Genomic DNA, 23,253 nt, shown 5'->3' on the forward strand with positions numbered 1-23,253 from the left:
CTTGGGGTCTGAAACTTGCTCATTTCTCCACAGTCCAGCTATAATCCCAGGCCTTGAGCTCAGTTTCCATGTCAGGGCATACCACCTGTATGGTCCCAATTTGGGGATTTGAGTCAGGAAACGCACTTTTCCTATCAGGTCTGCTGTGACGAATCGTTCTGGCAGGTGGTCTGAAGGTGCTCATTCAGCCGGCCCCCTCTGGGTGGCCGCCCCCTCCAGGGAAGCCTCTAGTCACTGGGCCAGGGTGCCAGGAGGCCCTGCCTGACCCGCCTGCACAGAAGCCGCTGTGTCTGCCTTGTCTTGGAGGGTCCTTCAGACTCTGTTTGCATCCGTGTGCATCAGAGCCTGGGGCAAAGGGCAGCTAGAAGTCAGCCGGGCCCATGCCACTGCTTTGTATGGTCTGTTCCATGCTGGGAATTCAACTGTACCTCCAGCCACTCATGATGCTTCTCTCATTCAAAATCCTGTGTCATGGGACAGACACAAATCATGAGCACCTCTCATTAGCTGAACTCCCCCAAACAACCTGCTTTACATATGAAATATATTTTTTAATTTTTAATTTTTTTATTATTAAAGCATTTTTAATGTTTAGTTTTGAGAGAGGGAGGAGGGGGAGGGGCAGAGAGAGGGAGACACAAAATCCGAAGCAGGATCCAGGCTCTGAGCTGTCAGCACAGAGCCTGATGCGGGGCTCGAACTCTTGAACCATGAAATCATGAAACCATGAAAACCATGAGCCAAAGTTGGACTCTTAACCGGCTGAACCACCCAGGCGCCCCCAAAATATATATTTTTATATTCCATCCCTGCTTTATGTATGAAAAGACTGAGGCTCAGAGACATTGTCAGTTGCCGAAGTCAGAACCAGGATTCAAAGCCCAAGGGTCTACTGCTGTCCACCCCTGAAAGCCCCTGGCCCTGTCTCCCAGTGTAATGTTGAGTCTGGGGATGGGACCCTGGCAGCCAGTGACACAATATGCCCTCCATATGCCCTCCATCTCTGGAGCCTGTGTGCTCCTGGCAGGGCACTGGACACAGCGGCTCTGTGAGGCAGGGGTGACCAGCCCATTTTACAGACAGGACAACTAAGGCCAGAGAGACAATTTGGTGAACATCACAGTCTGCTAACCCAGTCTGCCCTACCCCAACGATGAGAAGTTTAACAGCCTAAAGGAAAAGTAGTTAACTTTTGAAGGTAAAACTGGCTGTCGTCCAGAAGGTGTGTGTATGTGTGTGCGTGCGCACGTGTGTGTGTGTGTGTGTGTGTGTGTGTGTGTGTGTTTGTGTGTGTGTGAGGGGTGGTGGGATGAGTCTCTGATCTCCTTCAAACCAGAGCTCCCAGGAAAGAGGGAGGCTACCTGAGGTTTTGGGGTCAGCCAACCGGCTTTCAACCTGACCACACCACAGTCAACGAAGTACCTTAACACCTTCCCTCTCCTAGGTTCAGCGTCTGATCCAAAAAATGGGAACAGAGAGCGCCTGGGTGGCTCAGTTGGTTGAGTGTCCGACTTTGGCTCAGGTCATGAACTCATGGTTTGTGAGTTCAAGCCCTGTCTCAGGCTCTCTGCTGTCAGCATGGAGCCTGCTTCAGATCCTGTGTCCTCCTCTCTGTCCCTCCCCTGCGCATTCTCTCTCTCTCTCAAAAATAAACAAAACATTAAAGAAATGGGAACCCTTGTGTGCCTCCCAGGGGGTCCTGAGGGGGCTCAAACCACAGAAGTCCTCTGAGTATGTCCAGGAGAGGTGTCCACTCCCGCTGCCATGTCCAAGTCCCCAAGAACTCTCCAGCATCCCCTTCTCCATCGACCCTCCTTGCCAAACCTTTGCCCCAATTGCTTCCTATCGGGTCCTGTTGCCTGTGGCCACCAGAAGTCTGCTTTGGGGAAGAACGGAAAGAAGCTTCCTGGGTCTCACAGGCCCTGTTTCTGAGCGGTTAGGCCCTGGGGACAGGTCTGAGAGAGCAGCTGGTGAGCGCCAGGGCCCAGACGCACTTTATCAGCCCCAGGCCTGCCAGGAGGGGCACCGGATCTCCTCTCGCTGCAGCTGCCTGATAAGAGGCTCAACTCTGCTTTCTTCCCGCCCAGAGTCCTATCTGAGGCAGGCCTGGGTGGAGGCCCCATTCTCCTCCATGCTGTGCGAGTGAAGGGGAGAGAAAAAGGCCCCTGGAAGAAATATAATGTGCTCGCACTTAGACGCAGTCAAGTGCAGGTGGGGGGGACTCAGGACAAAGCACCACAGGCTTCCCCATGCTGGAGTGAGTGGGGACCCTCCTGCACACCAGGTCTCAAGCTCACAGAGACCTGAGTTCAGTACTGGTGTGTGTGCTGCCTTTCAGGTCTCCTGGACTTGTGTGTGTGTGTGTGTGTGTGTGTGTGTGTGTGTGTGTGTGTGTGTTGGGGGGAGCAGACAGTGCTTATGCATGAAGCATTTATCCCTTTAAAACTGTAGCACATAAAGTGCATGGTGTCATAAGGACGCCACACTGCCTGCCTGCCCATGAGCCTGGCCAGGGAGGAGGTTAGCGGATCAGGTAACACCTGAATCACAGTGCTGGCTGTGCCCTGTGCTATCCGTGCGCCCTTGGGACAGACTTTATATCTTTTCCAGGAACACTCAGGATACTAACTTGTATGGGGACCCCGGGCTCCTCTTCTGAGCGGTGTGTAACAAACAGCACTGTCGTTCCCGGTGGGCACGTGGATGGTCCGCCCTGGCACCCTGGCATACAGAGAGCTCGGTAAATGCCAACAGCCTCTCTGGCCCTCCCCGCTCCGCTGTTCTAGGCTGGGTGAGGACAGAGTGAGGTAGGAAATGTGAATGGCTTTGGTGTGTGCCAGCCACCCCGAGTACAGCCCAGGTACAGCCCAGGTGGCCTGACTTCCAACAGGCCCCCGGGTGGAGGAAGTGAGAAGTCAGTCACTCCAGTAGAAACTGGATTCTCAGGGGCGCCTGGGTGGCTCAGTCAGTTGAGCATCTGGCTTCGGCTCAGGTCATGATCTCACAGTCTATGAGTCTGAGCCCTGCCTGGGGCTCTGTACTGACAGCTCAGAGCCTGGAGCCTGATTTGGATTCTGTGTGTCTCTCTCTCTCTATCCCCCTCCCCCGACTCATGCTCTGTCTCTCTCTGTCTCAGAAATAAATTTAAAAAAAAGAAAAAAAGAAAGAAACTGGATTCTCGCACTGGGATCATATTATCTGAGGAGAGGAGGCACACAGGATGAGCTCCTGTGTCCGTGTTCAAGTGGCTTTGGTCACTTAACTGAACTGCTGTCTGGACTGCTCATCAGACTCAACAGAAAAGCATGCAAATATAAAGCAGGTGTAAAGAGCCTCTCAACATCTTTCCTGGTCTTATGAACCGGACCTCCGGGGGTGCAGGGAGTTGTATGAATTTGCACCTTGCACATGGGTGTTGGGGGTGTGCTTGGGAGAACCTGAGGTGGTGGAGTCCTGGGCTCTAACCTGAGCTGTCTGAGCCTGAGCTGTCTCTTCAGTTCTCTGATTTCAGGGAGAAGGAGCCTGTATTCTGGGCTGTGCTCTCATTCTGCCAGGAAAGACTGGATGAGGCTGAACAGGGCACAGTGACGTCCTTCCCCAGCAAGGTGGCAGCCTGGACCCCAGGAGCAGCAGGGCAGGCCACTCTTGTCCACACCCCTTCAGGGTTGTCTTCTCTACCCCCTTCCAGGCCAGACCCTCCACCCCAGGGGAGAAGGTTGCTGCTCTGTGCTCTCTGCTGGGTGGCTGCCCCCAGGGCTTCTGTGGACCCAGAGCTGCAGGTGTGGGGCTGATCCACATCCTTCTGCTCTGAGCTGCTCCTCCGGGGTCCTAGTGCCCTGGGAACTGCAGGTGCATGGGGCCTGCCCCCCGCTACCACCCCGCACTCACACTCAGTCCCTGTAGGGCCCAGCACAGTCCAGCAGAAAAACCTTCAGACCCAGCAGACGCAACTACCAATTTCAGAGAGGCTTCTGGAAGCTGGCCTGGGTGTGCGAGTGCCTGTGCACTCCACTAAGGCACCTCTCAGGACGGCTGAGGACAAATGCGGCTCTTGGTACAGTCCCTCCTTGTCTCCCACTTTCTTGTATTTCAGGCACCCCTTAGAAGTTCCCTACCTCCTTCTTCCCTCCTGTTCACTCTCACCACTTGCCAGGGCTCACCCAGGGCCTTGCTCCTTAGTCTTTTGCTGGAGCATTAGCTGAGGTGCTCAATGGCTCCTCTCCTAGGGTCTGGAGCATTCTATCAGGAGGTTTGCAGGCCCCAAGACTCAGGAGGATGGTGGGCTTCCAGCTGCTACAAAAGGTGCTGACAGATGGTCCCACTGTCTCTCTCCCACCTCACCTGACTTCATCTCCTTCTGACCACTTCCTGCCCTCCTCTCCCTCTACCCAGTCACACTGTCTCCTAGCTATTCCTTGATCAGACCGGGCCTCCTCCTACCTCAGGGCCTTTGCACTTGCTGTGCTCTCTGCCTATTATGTCCTCTCTCAGATATTCCCGTTTGACTCACTGGCTTTCCTTTAGGTCTTTCTCAAACATCATCTTTCCCAGTGAAGACTTCTCTGGCCATGGTCTTTAAAATGGTACCTCCCTCATCCCTTGGTCTTCCTTACCTCCCTTCTTGGCTTGGTTGTCCTCTCTAGAACTCAGCAATATCTGATGTACTGGGCATTATCCCCATGTGTCTTGTGTCTACCTGTCCAACCCCAATAGAATATGAACTCCCTTTTGGGATTACTGCTGGTTTGTTCACTGTCATTTCCCCAGAACCTCAAGCAGGGCCTGGCACACAGTTGGTCCTCACTACATGGTCATGGAATGTGACTCCTGGCCTACTAGCTAACTAGTGTAGGTGGCACAGGAGAAGATGGGTGTAGACTCAGGGATCCACCATTTTATAACTGGTCAAATGTGGACACGCTTCTGAGCATCCAGCTCCAAATCTGAAAAGAGGGGTGACAGGATAACCCCCCAAGGGGGTAGGAGGTTTCAGTAAGGTCAGGAGGCAATGTGCTTGGCCCAACTCCTGCCAAATTGAGAGGTGTCCCTCTCCCTTGCCTGGGCCCTGGGTGAGAAGCACTGTTTTCTGAACTTAGGAGGTGAGCTGGCTGGCCCTCCTTCGCTGTAGGTCCAGGGGGCCCTGTCTGATATTTTGCCTTTCCTCCCACCCCTGTCAAGGTAAGGTGAGGATTTTCTGCAGGGTAGCAGCAGAGCTCTGAGTGCCTGTACTGACAGATAGGTGATTGGAGGACAAGAGAAAGTAAAGATTATAACAAAGGCCCTCTCCTTGGTGGCCTGGGCATTGGTAGATCAAGTGATGGGAACCAAGGCACTTTGTGTGTCCCCAGCCTGGCCCATTTGAGCCTTCCTGGCTGATGTCTGGTCCCTGACCTTCAGCACTGGTCTTTCTTCCATGGCTTCTTGTCATGGGGGTGGTGTCTCCAGAAAGAGGGGCAATGGGGCCCAGGTGGGCTCTAGGCTTGGAAGTTGAGCCATTAGAGATTTTCCTGTTAGTTTAAGTCAGGAGTCAGCAAACTTTTTTTGATAAAGGGCCAGGTAGTAAACAGTTCAGGCTTTGAGGGCCATATGGTCTCTGTTACAACAAAGCAGCTATGGATACTCTATCAATGAATGGGTGCAGCTGTGTTCCAATAAAACTTTAATTATAAAAGCAGGTGGCAGGCTGGATTTGTGCCATGGGCCTTAATTTGCAGACCCTTGGTTTAAAGTCTGTGTCACTAAGTCTCTCTCTTTCCACTCAGGCTAATATTTATCAAGAATTTGTCCCACCCTCGGCCTGGGCCTTTACCCACATCTTCTCACTTAAGGTGCCCGCAGGGAGGAAGCTATCGAGTGACCCAGATGCACCTTGAACCCAGGTCTGTCACACCTGAGGCGTGAAATTTAACCTGTGCAATGCTCAGCTGTTCGAATGCAGGCACTCTGTCCACTGCCATGGCTGCTTCCACAGATTGCAGAGTTTGGTGGCACCTGGGACTCATTGCATCCTGGACATCCCATGAAGTTGTGAGGACATAAGCATCAGGGACACGGAAGCCAAAGGGGGCGAGGTGACTATCCCAAAGTCATCCTCACTGCTTAGTGGTGGAGCCGACAGTAGCTGACAAGGTGTCATGGGTGGGGTGGGGTCCTGCCTCTGAGTTAAACCTTGCATGGGGTTGAAGCCATCATTGCTGGTGAGGGCAGTGGCCTGGGCCTCTCTGATTTGGCCCTGTGTACCTTCTCCGGTCAACTGCACTGATTGTCCCAGCCCTGTCACATAGGGACTCTCCAGGGAGTCCTGAGCCCCCAGGGTGTTGGGTCCCAGAAGAGGAGAAATGGCCACAGCCTGGCTACATTCTAAGGGCTGGGTTGAGGGAGGCCAGAGGAGGCCCGGGCAGTGGCCTGCTGCAGTCCGAGCATCCCTGAATAGGGGCTTGTCGGCTCAGAAAGAGACATCATGAACTGAGCGGAGGAGAATGCTGCCAAGCACTCATTCCCCCTTGGGGAGGGCCCTCTCATAGGAGCTCAAAGGAAAACCATGGGGGACCCCGGTGGGGGTGGGGGTGGGCAGGAGGCAGGGCAGTGAGAGGTCAGCCTTTTATCTGCCTAGACAGTCAGCCTTCTGTTTCCACAGCCCCTGGACAAGGAGGGCAAGATAAAGCCAGGAACTCAGATAATTGTGCCTCCAAGGCAGTGGAATCTCAGAGTTGGCTTGCCCCAGAAGCACCACCCTGGAAACAAAAGGAAGAACAGGGAAAATAGGCAAGACCAAAGCCTCAGGAAACAAATGGCCCAGAAGGGATCAAGAATGGGAAACACAGCCTCAGAGCTCTGAAATTTGAAGGAAAACTGTGGATTCCTCCCCCTTTGACTGCCCTGTCCTCCAAGACATATTTTGACTTTTCCCAGAGTTGTTTGCTTTTTCAGTGAGTGACAAACGTCACTTCACTCAAATGTGTGGTTTAATAATAGCACATTCTGAAAGGTCTTTTCGGAAGCTCCATGATTCTTAAATAGGAGATGACCTGGGGTAATTACCAGAGACCCACATCCAGAAATGTAATTAAAAAATCCTTTGGAACCAACTTTCTTTCCCTCCTCCTATGAAAGAAAACTTTGTTCTCCTTGCAAACTCCCCATTTTCTGCACCCACCAATGGTGGCAGTGCGCATGGGTTAAAAGACAGCCCAGGGGTCCACCCCTCGCGTTCAAATCACAGCCCTACCACTCACGGCAATGTCTTGCGTCCTGAAGATGGGGGTGTCACCCACAGCACCCACCTCACAGTGATGGTGAGGATGATGGCTACTGGTGAGTATGACCAGCGAACATTTTCTCAGCTCTTCTGACAGGTCAGATCATCCCTGCACATCATGGGGACCGCAAACATTTGCACCAGTTTTCCTTGTTACATCCTTGCAATGTATCTTTCCCGAAGTCATTCCCCAAAGTTAGAACATTCTCAAGAATCAATGTTGATCATTGACAACTTGTTTTTTCAAGCACAAAATCTTAACCCGAGATAAAACTCTATCTGGTTAAGTAGAAATTCATCATAATTTAATATTACCTACAAATATTAGCCAATATTAGGTCATAATTTACATTTGAGGGCTACATTACTTTAAGTTACTCTTTAAATATCTCGATATCTATTTAGCTATTTCAGTGAATAATCACAAGATATAGGCAATTTGGTTTGCAACCTGAATTTATGTGATAAGAAATTTCCCCCTAGGAGGATGGGTCGCTTTTTATTCCTATTATGATGTGTGTCTGGCTGCCCCAACAAACCCAACAATGCTTTGAGGGCAGGGATATTGTCTTATACTTTATCTGTTTCCTCCTTAATCCCTAGGACAGATGACAAGATGCGTGTTTCTATTGAAGAACCAGGAATGTATATGGTGGTTGGTAAAAATTTGTGCATAAATCACTTTCATAATGGACTCTTCCATCCAATTTCCCTTCCCACTTTTCAGGTTTTCTTCATGGAGTCTGAGCATAGTGGTCCTGAAGTTGGCAAGAACTGTCCTCATGGAATTCATTGGTAAAGTGATTGACAGCTAGGCATCCATTACAATCTGGCCATAGGCAAACATTTAACCACAGTGAGAGCATTTTCTGGCTTTATGTGATGGAAACATCCACGATGGAAAGATCCTCTGAGATCCAAGCTCCCAGGTATCATCACTGACAACCAAAAGTGACTGGACATCAGTGAACCATTCTGGCTTTGGCACCAGGCAGGAGGAATTTGCAGACTGGGTTTCACAAAGCCCTCGGTGTCCAGTGATAACTTGAGAGTGAACCATTACAAGGGGCCCCTGGAGTGTGGTCACTCACTTCTTCTCCTCAACAGATATCAAATAAACTTTTATCTCTTTTGTATTTCTAGACTTTATCTGATAATTTATTTTGGGGGAGTGTCCTTTCTGCTGAAAATAACTGCAATGGAGATTTATAGTTGTGACACCATTGTGTGTGTGTGTGTGTGTGTGTGTGTGTGTGTGTGTGTGTGTGTGTGTTTGGAGTGGAGACCCCAGGTGAGAAGCTACTTCTTTTGGAATTTCAGGGATACATGGCCTTTATTCCAGAGGGTACTTGCACAGTTGCATGAACCTGAAGGGTGTTCTGAATTCCTTTGCCCTCTGATGTTCCTGGGTCTTGCTTCCCCAGTGAGGCTGAAGACCCTTTAAAGACAGGGTCCCCTGTGTCTCCTGTGTGGCCCCTTGCACGGTGGTGCTCATTGGATCAGAATCAAAGTGCATCAGATTGGATTATGGTGATCTGAAGCTTGTCCTCTGGACTGGATTCACCAGAAAGCTCATGGTTTGTGTCACTGGCTACCCAAGGGATCCCTGAAGACATGATCCAGATCATGTGATAGACTGGGGGTGAAGAGGGTGTGTGTAAGGATCAAATCTGGAAACCAGCCCTAAATTTAACTACTGGTACATGTATGGGCTGCATAGATAACCCACCAGAGAGAAGGCTGTCTTTATTAATGGACTTACTAATAGACTGTTGCCTTTCTTAATAGACTTGGGATGGGTTCAATGGGGAGAGGCAATGCTGAGTCCAAATCCCAAATAACCAAAACAACCTTGCTGCCTTCTTCAGACCTGTGTGTCCCTGTCTGCCACAATGGGGGGTGGGTGGTGGTAAAGGGGATCTGGCCTGGACATCACACTGACCTCAAAAGAGATCACAGACAAAACAGACCGCTGATAGTCAGATGTACTGCAGGGATACCAGACCAAGGCAGAGAAATGGGATGCTGTCTGAAAATTAGTGGAAGAGGAAATAGTTTCAAAAGCATGCCCAAGGCCAAAGATGCTTGTAGACAGCACTTCTCACATTTGTCTCCAGCTGTCTCTGTGAGGTCATAGGACCCATAGACTAAATGCCTGTCCACGCTGCCCCAGGCCAAACTAGAACCCAAAAGAGCTCCTCCCCACCTTGAACCTGGGGGTGACACCAGTCTGTTGCTGATGACTGCAAGGAAGTGGTAAGGACTGTGTGTGTGTGTGTATGTGTGTGCACCTGTTCATGCACATGTGTACGTGAGTGTGCGTGTGTGTGTGTGCTTGTGCATGTGTGTACATGTGGATATACAAGAGAATGTAGGGTCAGTGTCAAAGTGTCTCCCTTTCGGTGACCCTGCAGTCCTTGCATCCTATCCCTCCCTTCAGAACCTGATGAATGAGTTTCTGTGGCACAAACAACACACCCCCAGAAGATTCAGCCTGCGTCACAGCCTTGTTCCATCTACTACCCCTGGCTGTGGGAACTCTTAAAAGTCACTCGACTTCTCCGAGGTTTACTTTGTTTCCTCACAGAGAGGGAGAACAGTCTCTCTTGAATGAAGAAGGGGAACAGATTTGAAAGTGCCTGGCAAAGTACCGCACAATGCAGGAAAGGTCCTGCGGCTGCTAGTATCTTAACAGTATCTTAACAGAAGACAAAGCTGCCAGCCCAGGGGTGGTTCTGTGGTGGAGGCATCCCAGGAATTGGTGAGGAATTGGTGGGGGCTTCATTCTCTCCCAGTGCCCTTGCGGTGAACCTGAGAGGCAGCTGCCCACTGCTTCCCTGGGGGAAAGCGAGACCTGTGTGTGGGCTGGCCTTGGCTGGCAAGGCACTCACAGCCACAGCCCGGCCCTTGTGTGCCACTGTGGGCATTTCATTAGCAGCTGCTGGGTTGGCAGGTGTGGGCCGGCAGAGGAGGTTAGAGCTGAGCACAAGTGGCCTGGGGTGGGTGGATAAAAAAAAAAAGGCCTTTTTTTTCTGATAGTGACCTCGGAGCTGCATAGAGCTGAGCAGAAGGGCACGGGGTCACGGGCAGCCCCCCTCCTGCCCTGGCGGGGAGCCACATCCAAGAGGCAGAGGGAGACACACCGAGCTCAAGGCTGGACAGTGCCCATGGTGCATGGCGAGGGCCTGGGGACACGAGTTTTTAAAACTCAGTTTCCGTATTCCTAAACTGGAACAAACAACATCTACGTGTGTGCAACGCCTTCAGGATGAAACAAGGTACCCCGTATATCGTTGCTGGGTCTGGAGGGGAACAGAGACAGCATGGAGCAAGTGCTCTCCACCCACCCCCCCCCCCCGGCCCCTTTGTGCCTGTGTGAAGACCCACGTTGTCTGGGGTGATCCGCGCAGTGCAGCCCCAGCAGGCTCTTCACGGCCCCCAGCTCCTCACTGGGGCCCCCAGGCCATCTTTATCTTTGCCCGGATCTCTCTCTGAAACTGCCTTCCAGCTGTCACCTGCCTGCCGCACAGGCATCTCCAAGTCACCTCCGCTCTAGAGACAGTCATCCTACACCTTTCCTCTTGATCATATACATAGTTCTCCAGCGAACGTGATTGTTTCTGTTATAGTGAAACAGGGCAAAGAAAACTTATTCTTTTCAAAACTTTTTAAAGTGGAGAACAACTTAATTTCACGGCTTAAATAGCCAAGAGAGTAAGAGAAAGACAGACAGAGAGATGAGGGTGGGTGGGAAAGAGAGACAGAGAGAGAGAGACCTAGGTTTCCTCAAGCATTTACTTTTGACTCTAAATCTCCTGAAGGCTGGGGTACAGGGCAGGCCCAGAAGCAGCCACTACCGCTGCGCAGCCCCCAGGGTTCTGCTGGGTTAGGCAGGATCGCCAGGGGAAAAACGTGTGAGGATTCGAGGCAGGACAGCTGCGCAGAGGGGTCACAGTGCTGGGAGCAGGGCAGAGTCCGGCGGGGAGAACGGCAGTGCAGGGAGCAGTAGGCTGGCACCCGGTCCCATGGCCTCCGCTGTGCTGAGCCAGGCAGGGCTGCAGGGTGACCGTTTTGGACCTCGGTGCTTTATGTTTATGGGTCCCTTCTCCCCCAAAATACCAAAAGCTGTATTTTACAGTGGCATAGTATAAAGACAAATGTAATGTTTAGTCTCAAAAGTTCGTTTTTTCCTTTTCTTTTTAAAATTTCTTAAATGTTTACTTATTTATTTTGAGAGAGAGAGAGAGAGAGAGAGAGAGAGAGCAAGTAGGGGAGGGGAAGAGAGAAAGGGAGACAGAATCCCAAGCAGGCTCAGCACTGTCAGCCCAGAGCCTGATGCAGGGTTCAAACTCATGAACTGGGAGATCATGCACGAGCAGAGCCAAAATCAAGAGTCAGATACTTAACTGACTAAACCACCCAGGCACCCCTTTCTTCCTTTTCATTGTAAAAGAAATGTAAATTTTTGTGGATCTCTAAAAGCACCCTGGGTTCTAAGCACTTGCCTGCTATGTGGGTTGGTCCTGGCTGAGCCTTCCTAGAAAAACTCGCTGAACATGAGCCTGAATCCACCGTATGTGAGCCTGAGTGTGAGGGGTTGGCTGTGGCTCTCTCCGCAAGCCACGTTGGTTGCCTCTTAGGTTTCAGTGCCATCATATGCAAGATGCAGATAAAAATACCTCCCTTAGTTAGGGTGGCTACAAGGGAAAATGAGATAGCATATGGGAAGTGAAGTCTACTTTCTGTCCTTTGAGTCAGGGAGACCATCACCATAAGAGGACAGTGAGTCAGGATAATTTAGAGTTTGTAACAAGAGGGAAAAAAAAAAGAGATTGTGAAATTAAAAAAAAAAAAAGATCACTCAGGATTGTCAGCCACAGCTGAAATTAATTCACTAAAACGAGAATTTTGGTAGAAGTGGAAGGATGGCAATTCAAATGACAAGCCAGTCTCAGAGGAAGCAAGGCTCAGGTCCCCTGCAGGAGTTCAGGGGTGGGCTATAGGCTGGACAAGGGGAGCCCTCCCAGGAGAGAGGGGAGCCCGGGCATTAAGGAGCACCTGGCAGAGTCCTGGCTGTGAACTCACACAAATGGCAGCACTGAAGAAAAAGAGAAGGGAGCCAGGAGAGAAGGCACTGAGAGGTGGTGGGTGAGATGGGTAGGGGGGTAACACAGGTTAGGGTGCGTAAGGAGTGCAGGGCTGGGACAAGCTGGTGGGCTCAACCAAGAGGAGCTCGGAGGCCACTTTAAGGGGTGGGGGTGAGGAGGTGACTACTGGGACCCACTGCACTCTGTGTACATCAGGCTTGGCCTGCATTGGCTAGACCTTTTCATTCATTCATTCATTCATTCATTCATTCATTCATTCATTCAGTGTTTTTAGGAGTCTACTCTTCCCCATGGAGAACAGGACAGCTGAGCCCCTACTGTTCAGGGGCTAGTGTTCAGATGAGGCTAATGGGACAAGGAGGGTCCACCAGGCACCATGTAAGGAAACCCATTGCTGAGGCCACAGCTGGTGTTGAGGTCACAGTGGTCTGCACACCCTCTCTGGGCTACCTTCCCCCTACTGCACCCCCTCTGATGCACTCACAGCTCAGGAGGGAGCGGCTTGCCAGAGCTATTGGAGAGGTCCTCGACCAGGCCCTACAGACCTGGGCAGACTCTGCCATCTTGGCCTCAGGTACTATTTTCAACAGCAATTGGGCAAACATGGACAGAGACTGAAGAACGTGGAGGGAGCTGGGCAGGGGGAGTGAGCCAGCATTCATTTACAACACACTCAAGCACTCAGTAAGTGGCAGTGATTAACATGCACCAGGTGCTACCAGAGGAATTTTATCTAGGCTAATGCATTTAATCCTCAGAACAAACGCCTGAGGTAGAAATTATTATTATCCCCATTTAGTGGCTCAAGACTGGCTATAGAATTTGTGGGGCCCAGTGCGAATTGAAAACAGGGGCCCCTTTACAAAAGCGAAGAATTTCAAGGGAGTGACTGTAGAGCATTGAGAGTGTGGAGCCCTCTGAGGGTGGAGGTCCTGTGGAACTGTATAGGACAAAGCCAGCACTGTCCTGGAGGAAGAACTGGGACGCAGGGAGCCCAGCGACACTTTCAAGGCCATAGGCAGGTCAGAACGGGTTCAGATTCAAACCTCTGACCTCTTCAGTCTGACCTCTTCATCACCAGCAAATTGGTACAAAGTGAATTTAGTTAAAAGGTTTTCAAAAGCGCAGAAGGGGGACCTGAACGTGAAGCCTCCGCTCGCTGAAGGTGGTGTGCAAGGTTCTGGCATCTGGTGAGCCTCTCAGGAGCAAGTACCATGTCATAGCCAGTGGGCCATGCTGCCTGGTGAATGCAGAAATCACAGACTGGGGCCCAACACAAAAGGCAGGCAGGCATGACTGCATTACCTGGGTTTGATTTAGCAAACTGTAATGTCCTTCACTCTTAGACTCTGGTGAGAATATATGTGCCCATGGCTAAAACGCAAAGCTTCTCGACTCCAGGAGAAAATTTTTCCAAGGGGGAGAAATGGCAGGGCTTGGCCTGGGGTCAGCTGGGCGGCTGTATGCTTGTGCCCCTCTTAAAAACATGCCTTGTGTGCAGGTGAAGGGGACACGGGCTCTGCAAGTGACAGGGTCAGGTTCCAACATCCCTGCCACGTCTGGTTCTGAGGCTTGCTCTGTCTCTCCAATTTCTATTATTTGCCTTTTAGTGGGTCTTGTAATTTTGTTGACAGCCAGGCATGATGTATTGGGTAGAAGGAACCGCAGTGACAGCGTGGTGGGGTGGGGCAGAGGAAGTGGCCCACGGTTCCGTGAGTAGGAGCCTGTGTCTCTGGACCGTGAACTTCACAAGTGTTTCTCATTCTTTTTTCACCCTTCAGGTGGGACAGGATGGGTGCGGTGGGCTGGTGTTGGTTATGTCCCTTCCTCCAGGTCAGATAGGTTCTAATGATACCTCTGGGGGGTTAGCTGACCTTTGAACAATGTAGGGGGTGAGAGGTGCTGACCCCGCACACAGGTGAAAATCCATATGTAACTTTTGACTCCCCCCAAAACTTAACTGTTCACCAGAGGCCTTACCAATAACCTCAACAGTCCATTGACACAGATTTTGTTATGTTATATGGCTTATGTAGTGTTTCCTCACAACAAAGTAAGTTAGAGCAAGGAAAAGGTTATTAAGAGAATCATAAATAGGAGAAAATGCATTTACAGCGTGTACTGTATTTATCGAAAAAAATCCACGTAACAGTGGCCCCACGCAGTTCAAAGCCCTGGTGTTCAAGAGTCAGCGGTAGCTTCTGCTGAGGGAGGCCTTGTTAACAACAGGTGCTCTGGTCGATATCAAAATGTGAACCTTTCCCTTCCCCGGCTGGAAGCTTGAGGGAAGTTTCCTCTCTTTCCTGTGGGAACCAGGTCGCGCTCTGGGAGGTAATTGTGGGGGCTCCCTCTGACCGGGTCCCCCTGGAGTTTCTACTTCTCAGAGTGGTCCACACTGAGCCTCCAGCAACCGGTCAGTGTCAGAGCTACCAACAAGAGGGGTAAAGATGCCCGGCCGGGAGGAAGGGCTCAGACCGCTGTGCTGGGCAGCTGGGCCACTGTGGCTGGGGCCACAGGGGCTATGTGTGCAGTGGTGACAACCTCGCAGGCTCTCTGAGGGAGTCATGCAAAGAGCCTGCCACGCCCGCCTGACCTGTGATGGAATCCAGTGTCCTGGGCTCGGCGCCTGCTGGCACGAGAGGAAAACCGCTCTTGTCAGCATCTGCCATTGGCTACACTTTTGCACGCTATTTGTTCTGGAAGAATGTGCAAGAGTGAAAATGCGTACTAACTAAAGGCAGGAGCCAGCACTGCCTCGGAAATTCAGATGACAGAGAGATGTGGAGAAAACCCTAGGCAAGGTGTTGGGGTGTCGGGGGAGAACAGGAGGTGAGAATCAGTGCAGGAGTGTGAAAGAGCCAGGCGGTGAGTGCCAGGGCCCAGCAGCCCTGTTCTTAGAGTTTGTTTCGTTTTGACTTTCTGTCCATTTTAACTTATTAGTCACTGACCTCCATGTATATGCCAAGTGCTGGACTAGGAGCTATTGAGTGAATGATTTTTTTTTTTTTTTAATGTTTATTCATTTTTGAGAGAGACAGAACATGAGTGGGGGAGGGGCAGAGAGAGAGGGAGACAGAGAATCAGAAGCAGGCTCCAGGCTCAGAGCCGTCAGCACAGAGCCTGACGCAGGGCTTGAACTCACAGAAGGTGAGATCATGACCTGAGCCAAAGTCTGTCACATAACTGATTGAGCCACCCAGGAGCCCCTATGATTTTTAAAAGGCAATTTCAGCATGTGGAATGGATGCAGACCTGGGAGCATTCACCTCTCTGGACCAGGCCTCAAGGAGGGAGTGGGTAAGGTCATGGAGCCCCTTAGGAGGTCAGAATTTCCAGGAAACAGACAGATCCAGGAATTTGGGGGGTGGCTACAGTGTCCCCAGGGCCACGGTGGGTGGTCTTCTAGTGTTCAGGGAAGGCCCAGGGAGGTTGGGGGTCATAAACTTGGCTTTATGGGATGAACAGGAGTGAGGCAGGCAGGCTGTGTGTGTGTATGTGGATGTGAATGTGCGTGTGCACAGGCATGGGTACATGTGTGGTGGGGATACCCAGAGAGCCCTGGAAATGAAGCTACAGAGGCAGGGCAGTCTGGGCATCAGGAGAGTCCACAGGAAAAGGCTCCAGGGGACAGCCTCAGCAGGCTGTGGAAGGCAGGGTGAAGGGCAGAGGCTGGCCTGGTGTGGGTCGGGCCCAACCGCAGAAGAGGGAATTACAGTAGGCAGTGGTAGACTGAGGTCATAGACTGTGGTCAGAACACAGGCTCGGCCGAGGAACTGTGGCCTGGTTGGCAGGTTCTCAGCGCCCGTGCCACATGCTGTTCCTCTGTGTGCAAAGCTACAGTGGTGACTTCCCAGGCACAGCCCCCACAGTGCCCTGCCTGCACACACCCCTCAGGCTGGCCCTGCTGGCTCTTGGGTCTGAAAGCCTGTGTCCATAGCCTGGCTGTGCCCTCCTCAGTGCCTGGGAGGCCTGGGGTACATCGTCCCCCAAGCCTGCAGTGTTTCATCTGCAAAACAGGTAAGAAAATGCCCATGAGACCAGGCTATGGAAAGGTGACCCACACAAGGCCCTACCACAAGGCTCAGCACGTGGGTACTGATATCCTTGTTATGTTATCAGAAGCCAAAACAGCAACTGTCTGTAAAGGAGACTTTGGAGATTACCAGCACTCGCAGGTCAGGTCTACTGTGATAAATTCTGTTCACAACAGCAGCCACAGTCACCACCATTCTTGGGCATGATGCCAAACCCTTATTCTCTCGTTCATCACGTGACCCCTGCGAAGCCACTGTTATTATTCCCATTCACAGATGAGAAAACTGAGGCTCTGCTATACTGTGTACCTCCTCAAAGCCCACAGGTATTGGAGGTGGGATCAAATCCAGTATGGAGATATGAAAACATGCAGAACCTCACTTAGAATTACAGAGGCACGTTCAAAAATGGCAACCTGTTTCACTTACTAGATTGGCTAAGAGGTAAACCACACAGGGTGAATGGGGCGGAGGGAAATAATGACTTTCATGGGCTACTGGTGGGTATTAGAAATTCATGTGACTTTTTAGAGGGCATTTTTTTTTTTTTTTTTAGTATCTACAACATTTTGAATGTTCACACTCTTTGTCCCAGAAATCAAATTTGTGTGTGAGGGCATTTGCTCGAAATTTATACAAACACATGTATTTATACCTATTCGTGTAAATACATAAAGCCTGCTTACAAGGTTTGTCATGGCTGCATTGTGTCTGTTTTTTTTTAATCAAATAAAGATTGTCCATAACCTAAATGCCCATTGGTGTAGGGACTGGTTAAATAAAATAACCAATTTATTTATATATTCATACAATGCCCTGAGAAGAATGAGTTAGTCTATATTTGACGATGAAGTATAATCTTCAACATATATTCTTATGAGAAAAAAGCAAGATGAAGGAGAATATATAAAGTGAGTTTTATTTTGTAAAACAGAAAGTAGCTGTGTATACACATAACACTTTAGAAGGATTCTCATAAATTGATAAATTGCTCTGGAGGTGGGATGGTATCTTTCTCTTTCCTATTATTTACTCTTGATTTATTGTTCAAATTTGTTCTTAGCTTGAGCTTGCTGGGCTCACTGTGGCCACACAGTCTCTGGAAGGTGTTTTGGTTGGGGCTGCAGAAGGCCATTTGATATATGAATATCTGCCATGCAAAGAGGGAAACTGATCTGGGGTGCCAACCTCCCTGCACTGCCTCTTCCTCCTCGTTATCGATGGGCTCACGTGTTTCCATTGCAAACACAGAATGCCTCTTACCCCACACCCCTCTGTTGCCCAAATACCCAGGAATAATTGCCCAACCCTAGACACCCTTGGAAAGGTCCAGCTGCTGATTGTGCCAATGCCTTGTGACTCCTCCCGCCATGGATATATCTGGAGCCGTTGGGCAACGTCTGAGATGGAATTTCACTTGGCACTTAATGCAACCCTTTCCGCTTCTGCCGGAGGCAGTGAATTCTGAATAAAGTCGACAAACCTGACCATCTCCTCACTGAGCAATCACCCCTTCCATCCAAGAGCAAGGCAATGGATTTCTGCACATGACTCCTACGCAGTAACTGTGGCACTCTGGCTTACGGGAGTTGGCTGAGACCAGAGGGTAGGGGACAGGCCTGGCAGAGCCCAAGCGGTCCTCTCCTAACCTCTGGTTCTGAGAAGCAGCGATGTAAACTGACACAGGATATAGACACATCCTGCCTGAGTTAGCAGCAAGAGAGAGGGCCCCACAGTTCTCTCACAGCAAAGAGCCTGCCATAAATGGAGTCCTAAGGGTAATCTAGAATGGCATGCAAGTGATGGCTGCATCCCTCTGAGCTCCAGAAGGGAAGTGTTTGCAGCCATTGGTCATGGTCTGAAACTTGAAGCCTAGAGAACTGCTTAAGGGAGGGGGCGGGGCAGGCTCCTGGGGAGGGAGCCAGCCTCTCCAGAAGGGGGAGTGGCAGCCTGCCTGCACTTCCTCAGTGGCTTTGCCCTTCACCCCTGGCCCCAACACACACACACACACACACACACACACACACACACACACACACTAGTGTCTGACTCTCACACTCACGTGTGTTTACACACGTAAACAGGAGCCAACATGAGCTCCCAGATCCAGTCTCCTGTAAAATGAAAAATGAAGATGATTGACATTTATGGGGCCCTTAGCGGTCCATCTCCATGCTGGGACCTTTACACAGAGCTTCCTTCCCAGGACCCAAAGAAGAATATCCTATGTTCCCATTTCACTGATGATGAGGACGGTGCTGGAGCTAAGACAGAGGCTGGCTTGCCTCAGGCCCCTGGCTAATCAGTGGCACGCCTGATGCCAATGCAGGCGGAGGGGCCCTCCCCCCAGGACTCCTGTCCCCACGCACCCCCAAACAAGCATGCCGGTGGCCACACACACACACAGGCACATAGTGCACAACCACAAACCTAGCCACAGTAGACTATGCTCCAGTTCCGCTGGTGAGGCCACAGAACCACCTGGATGTTAAAAACTTGTAAAGGAGTGGGTGTCCCCAGTACCCCTATTATCACGTTAATTGTTTAACAGGATGACTCAGAATGTCTCCCCTCTGACAGTTTCTAATGAGCAGACCTGGGTAGAGTTGGGGATAAGAGGGATAAACATTCGCTTTTTTAAGAAGAAAATTTTAAGTTTTTGTTGTTGTTGATGTTGTTACTGCAAAAGCCCATTGGCAGAGGAGGGGTGGAGGAGGCCAGGCCAGGTCCCCCAACACCCTTACAGAGAAGCTCTGGGTATCCGATTTCTCTTTCCCGTCAGCAGGAAAGCATGTGCCTTCTTAACAAGAAAGAGGAATTACAACGCTCTGGGGGTCAAGGCCAGAGATGCCCCCGCCGCGTGCACGTCCCTCCCGCCGCCCCAGAGAGGAGTCAGGGCACCGGCTGAGTTTCCTGAAGTTTACTCGGAATCCGCCCCCACGTCCCGGGGCGGCCGAGCCACAAGGCGGGCGTTGTCCCCTCCCTCCGCGCAGGGGTGCCTTACTTCCCGGCCTGGGGCAAGTTCCCGCGGCGGATACGCGCGGCCACCGCACAGAGGCACGAACGGAGCGGCAGGACCCGGGGGCTTGGGGCGCAACCCCGCGGGGCGGCGGCGGGCACTCACCTTGGTCGGGCGGCAACGTGCTGTTGAGACTGCTCATCGCCAGCGGGTGCGGGGCGCGGGTCGGGCCAGGGGCACGGAGAAGCCGAGCGGTGGCGAGGGGCGCGCGGGCCTGCTTCTGACCCTCAGCAGCCGGGAGGAAGCGGCACCTGTGTCACGGTCTCCGGCGGCCCGAGGGGAGGGGCTCCGGCCCCAGATAGGCAGACTGCATTTATTTTTTTTCTGCAGACTTGGCTGGTGGGGTTTCCACCCTTTTTTTTTTTTTTTTAAACACACACACACCCGCCCACGTCTGAGCTCTTCTCTGTTCCAACTTTCCTGCGCAAGAATCACATTTTCTGTGTTTCTGTTTCCATCTGCAGCTATCAGACTCAGAGGTTGTGGTGGAGAATTCCCCTGGGTGAGGACTGAAAAACTCCCAGATGTGACAGGATGGCCTGCAGGGCACTGTTAGGGCCAGTGACCAAATAGGGACAGACCTGTGTTTGAATCTTGGCAGGCTGCTTGGCCACTCGATGGCTGTGTGGCCACTCAGGGCTGAGGGGCACCGTTGGCCTGGGAAGTCCCTGCCTGGCTGGCCCTCCTCAAGGGCACTGTCCCCATCCGTGGGCTGATGTTTGGAAAAGATTCTTAGAAAAAGGGATTGCTTGGACAAAGGTCGTATGATTTATTTGGATCACTTTTGTCTGAGGCTTCCAGACATAGTTGAGTTTGTAAAGAATTCACTTTACTTGGACAGTTAAAAACTTTGAGATGGATTTTGACACTCTGGTTAGTTAAATGGAGTGTGCCTACCTCACGGAGAAGGAATGCTATGTTATATGCAAAATTTGATCTCTCCCCTCTCCCCACCAGGGAGAAGGGCAAGGGAGTTTGAGACCATGTCAGCCTGGTTTTAAATCTCAGATCCAAGACACATCCTGTCCTCATGTCTGATGGCCCTTCCTGTGGGGCTTTTCATGTTGTTTACTTGATGGTCCTCCAATGCACCAGCTGTGACACCTTCTCCCCTTCTCCCAGGTAAGGATGCTCTGCTGCAGTCCCGGGGCACCATTTCAGATGTCTGCACGATGTATATGCCCTTGGGAGTACCAACCAGGTTGAACACAATGTAAGGCTGCCCCCTGGAGGTGTGCAGAGCAGACTCCTTGCCCAGCTCTATGTGGGCTGGACCAACTCCAGGCATTATTATGAGGATGGCCTGTTTGACACAGTGGGCAAATGTTCATAATTCTCATTAGTTAGATGATGAAGAAACTCACACTGCTTGTAAATCCTTAGTGAGACTCCCATGCTACATATACATGTTGATGTGAAGGGAACTATTCAACGGAATGCTTTGGGCCAGGTGTGGAAACTTTGGAGTCTCCATTTCTTCGCCTAGAAAATGCAGACAGGAGCACTTGCATTTCAAAGTTGCAGAAGCAATGTCTATAAATAACAGTGAGACAGAAAAGGCATTTACTAGAAACTAGCAACAATTTAGCATATAAGTCCTTGTTAGATGATAGAATCCCCTGTATTCAGAGTTCATAATTTAAAGAACTTCAATGATCTGAAATGCAGCTGGGGAGCCCAAAGGAGGCCAAAAAAGCCACTAGGTAACCAAAGAACAAGTCCCCAGGTCATTGCATCTCACTTGTGAGAACACCTGTGGGGAGACTTTTAGACCCTCACTGACAGCCAACTGGCCTTTAGATATAATCATAAAACATTTGCTTATGTCATTTCCCAAAGTAGGACAGGTTAAAAGCACCAAAATGGGGCACCTGGGGGGCTCAGTTGGTTATATGTCTGACTTTGGCTCAGGTCATGATCTCCCCTTCTGTGAGTGCGAGCCCCGCATCAGGCTCTGTGCGTGCGAGCCCCGCATCAGGCTCTGTGGTGACAGCTCAGAGCCTGGAGCCTGCTTCGGATTCTGTGTCTCCCACTCTCTCTTCCCCTCCCCCACTCATGCTCTGTCTCTCTCACTCTCAAAAGCGAATAAATGTTAAAAAAAAAGTTTAAAGCACCAAAATGTAACAAGAATCCCTTACAGAGAGGAAGCCAAAAAACTAAAGAAAGGTAGCTCCACAAACTCTAAGTTCGGATACAAAAACCGAGTAGCATTTATTATACAACGAAAGCTTCTTGGATCCAGCCATAAGTGGAGGATGTGACTGCACCATGGACCGTCAAGGAACCGAGGCTTTGGGACTCCATCTGGGTTTGAGTCCTCATTGCCTTCTATGTGGCTGACCTTCAACATTTTACTCAAATCCTCTGAGCCTCAGTTTTCTCATCTGTGAAACTGGAACAATCTGCAAAGTGAGGTCACTGTGACTGATGCATTAGATAATAATGTAATAATACAATATCTTACTCAACAAATAAGTTAAAGACATTAAGTGTAAGTTATCGAAGACATTGGTCCTGTCCCCTGATGGACACACTTTATAGTAAGGACTTCAGGCCATTCTGAAAAGAAGATAAATAGTGTTTAATAGTGAGTAGTCATTTAGCTAGCAGAGAAACATTTGATATAGTTTAGAAGGTTTAATCCTAAAAGTGTCTAATTTTAAAGAAACGGGGAGTATTTTAAGAAGGTAAAATCATAACATGAAAAATTAGATTCTATGGTAAGGGTCTGATACTAAGTCACAGAAATGCAGTGTATCTTGATGTGTTGGGTGCTTATTAATGGAGTAGCAAAAACTCAGCTATATCTTATAACAATAAAACAGTTATCTAATTCACATAAGCACCATCGAAGAGAATATTGCCAACGGCCCATTTGAAAGTGAGAAAATTGAGGTTGGCAGCAGTGACAAGAACTTGTTTGACGGAGTGCAGCCAGGATTGGGACTCAGCTCTGGCAGCCTCTGTAATGTGTGCAGGATGTGGCTGGGATACCCTGCTGAGCTCACCACAGACAGAGAGGGTGTGATGGGGCCCCAGAGGGGAACTTTCACTTCCTTCCCAGAACTACATAGGGTGGGAGTTGTGCATGTGAGGGGGATTCCTGCCTGACTTATCCCCACCCAAACACACCCAAATACACGCATACACACGCACACACACACACGCATACACACACGCACACACACATGCACACACACACACATACACCCAAACACACACATACATGCACACACACATACACCCAAATGCACACACACATGCACACACACGCATAGTGCTGGTTTCCTCTTGGAGGGGACCTACTGCAGTCCTTGTCTGTGAGCTCTTACAGGTAGAGGCAGGCAGATCTTACTTGGGTCCTTTAAAATTTCTAATTAAAATTTTTGCCCTGTATCAAACTAATAGATGTTCTTTGTTTAAAAAAAAATGTAATGGAGAGGTTAATAAAAAAAAAACTCTAACAATTGCTCATAATGTCTAGTACATTAAGTGCTAATCTCTTTTACACATTTGTGGGCATTTGCTTTATATTACTGAGATTTTACTGAATGTGTGATTTTAAGTGCTGTGTTTTCACTACCAAACATTATGCCATGACCATTTTCCCATATACAAGTATAAAAGCTCTTTGATTTAATTACTAAGTTGTTTCCTTTTCTTTGCTGGGATAAACCATATGAACATAAATATCTACTTTTCATATATTTCTCCTTAGCTTGTATTCCAGCAAGTGGAATGGCTGGATCAAAGGCTAGGACTATGTTTTAGGGTTTTGATACATTCATGAGTTGTGGCTGTGACAATTTACCTTCTCCCCAGTCAAGCGTTCCT

General features: G+C 50.2%; 1 protein-coding gene across 1 annotated transcript in view; it reads right to left on the bottom strand.

Moving 5' to 3' along the window:
* The window catches only part of GYPC (glycophorin C (Gerbich blood group)), a 42,634-nt gene extending 22,700 nt beyond the window's left edge, over window positions 1-19,934 (bottom strand). The window contains exon 1 of the mRNA XM_025934260.2: window positions 19,525-19,934. Coding sequence (XP_025790045.1) covers window positions 19,525-19,561 — 37 coding nt within the window. The 5' untranslated portion in view covers window positions 19,562-19,934. The remainder of the gene's footprint in view (window positions 1-19,524) is intronic.
* Between the last annotated feature and the right edge of the window lie 3,319 nt (window positions 19,935-23,253).

The sequence above is a fragment of the Puma concolor genome, chromosome C1 (assembly GCF_028749965.1).
Source record: "Puma concolor isolate L17-30 chromosome C1, mPumCon1.1.hap2, whole genome shotgun sequence".
Lineage (NCBI taxonomy): Eukaryota > Metazoa > Chordata > Mammalia > Carnivora > Felidae > Puma > Puma concolor.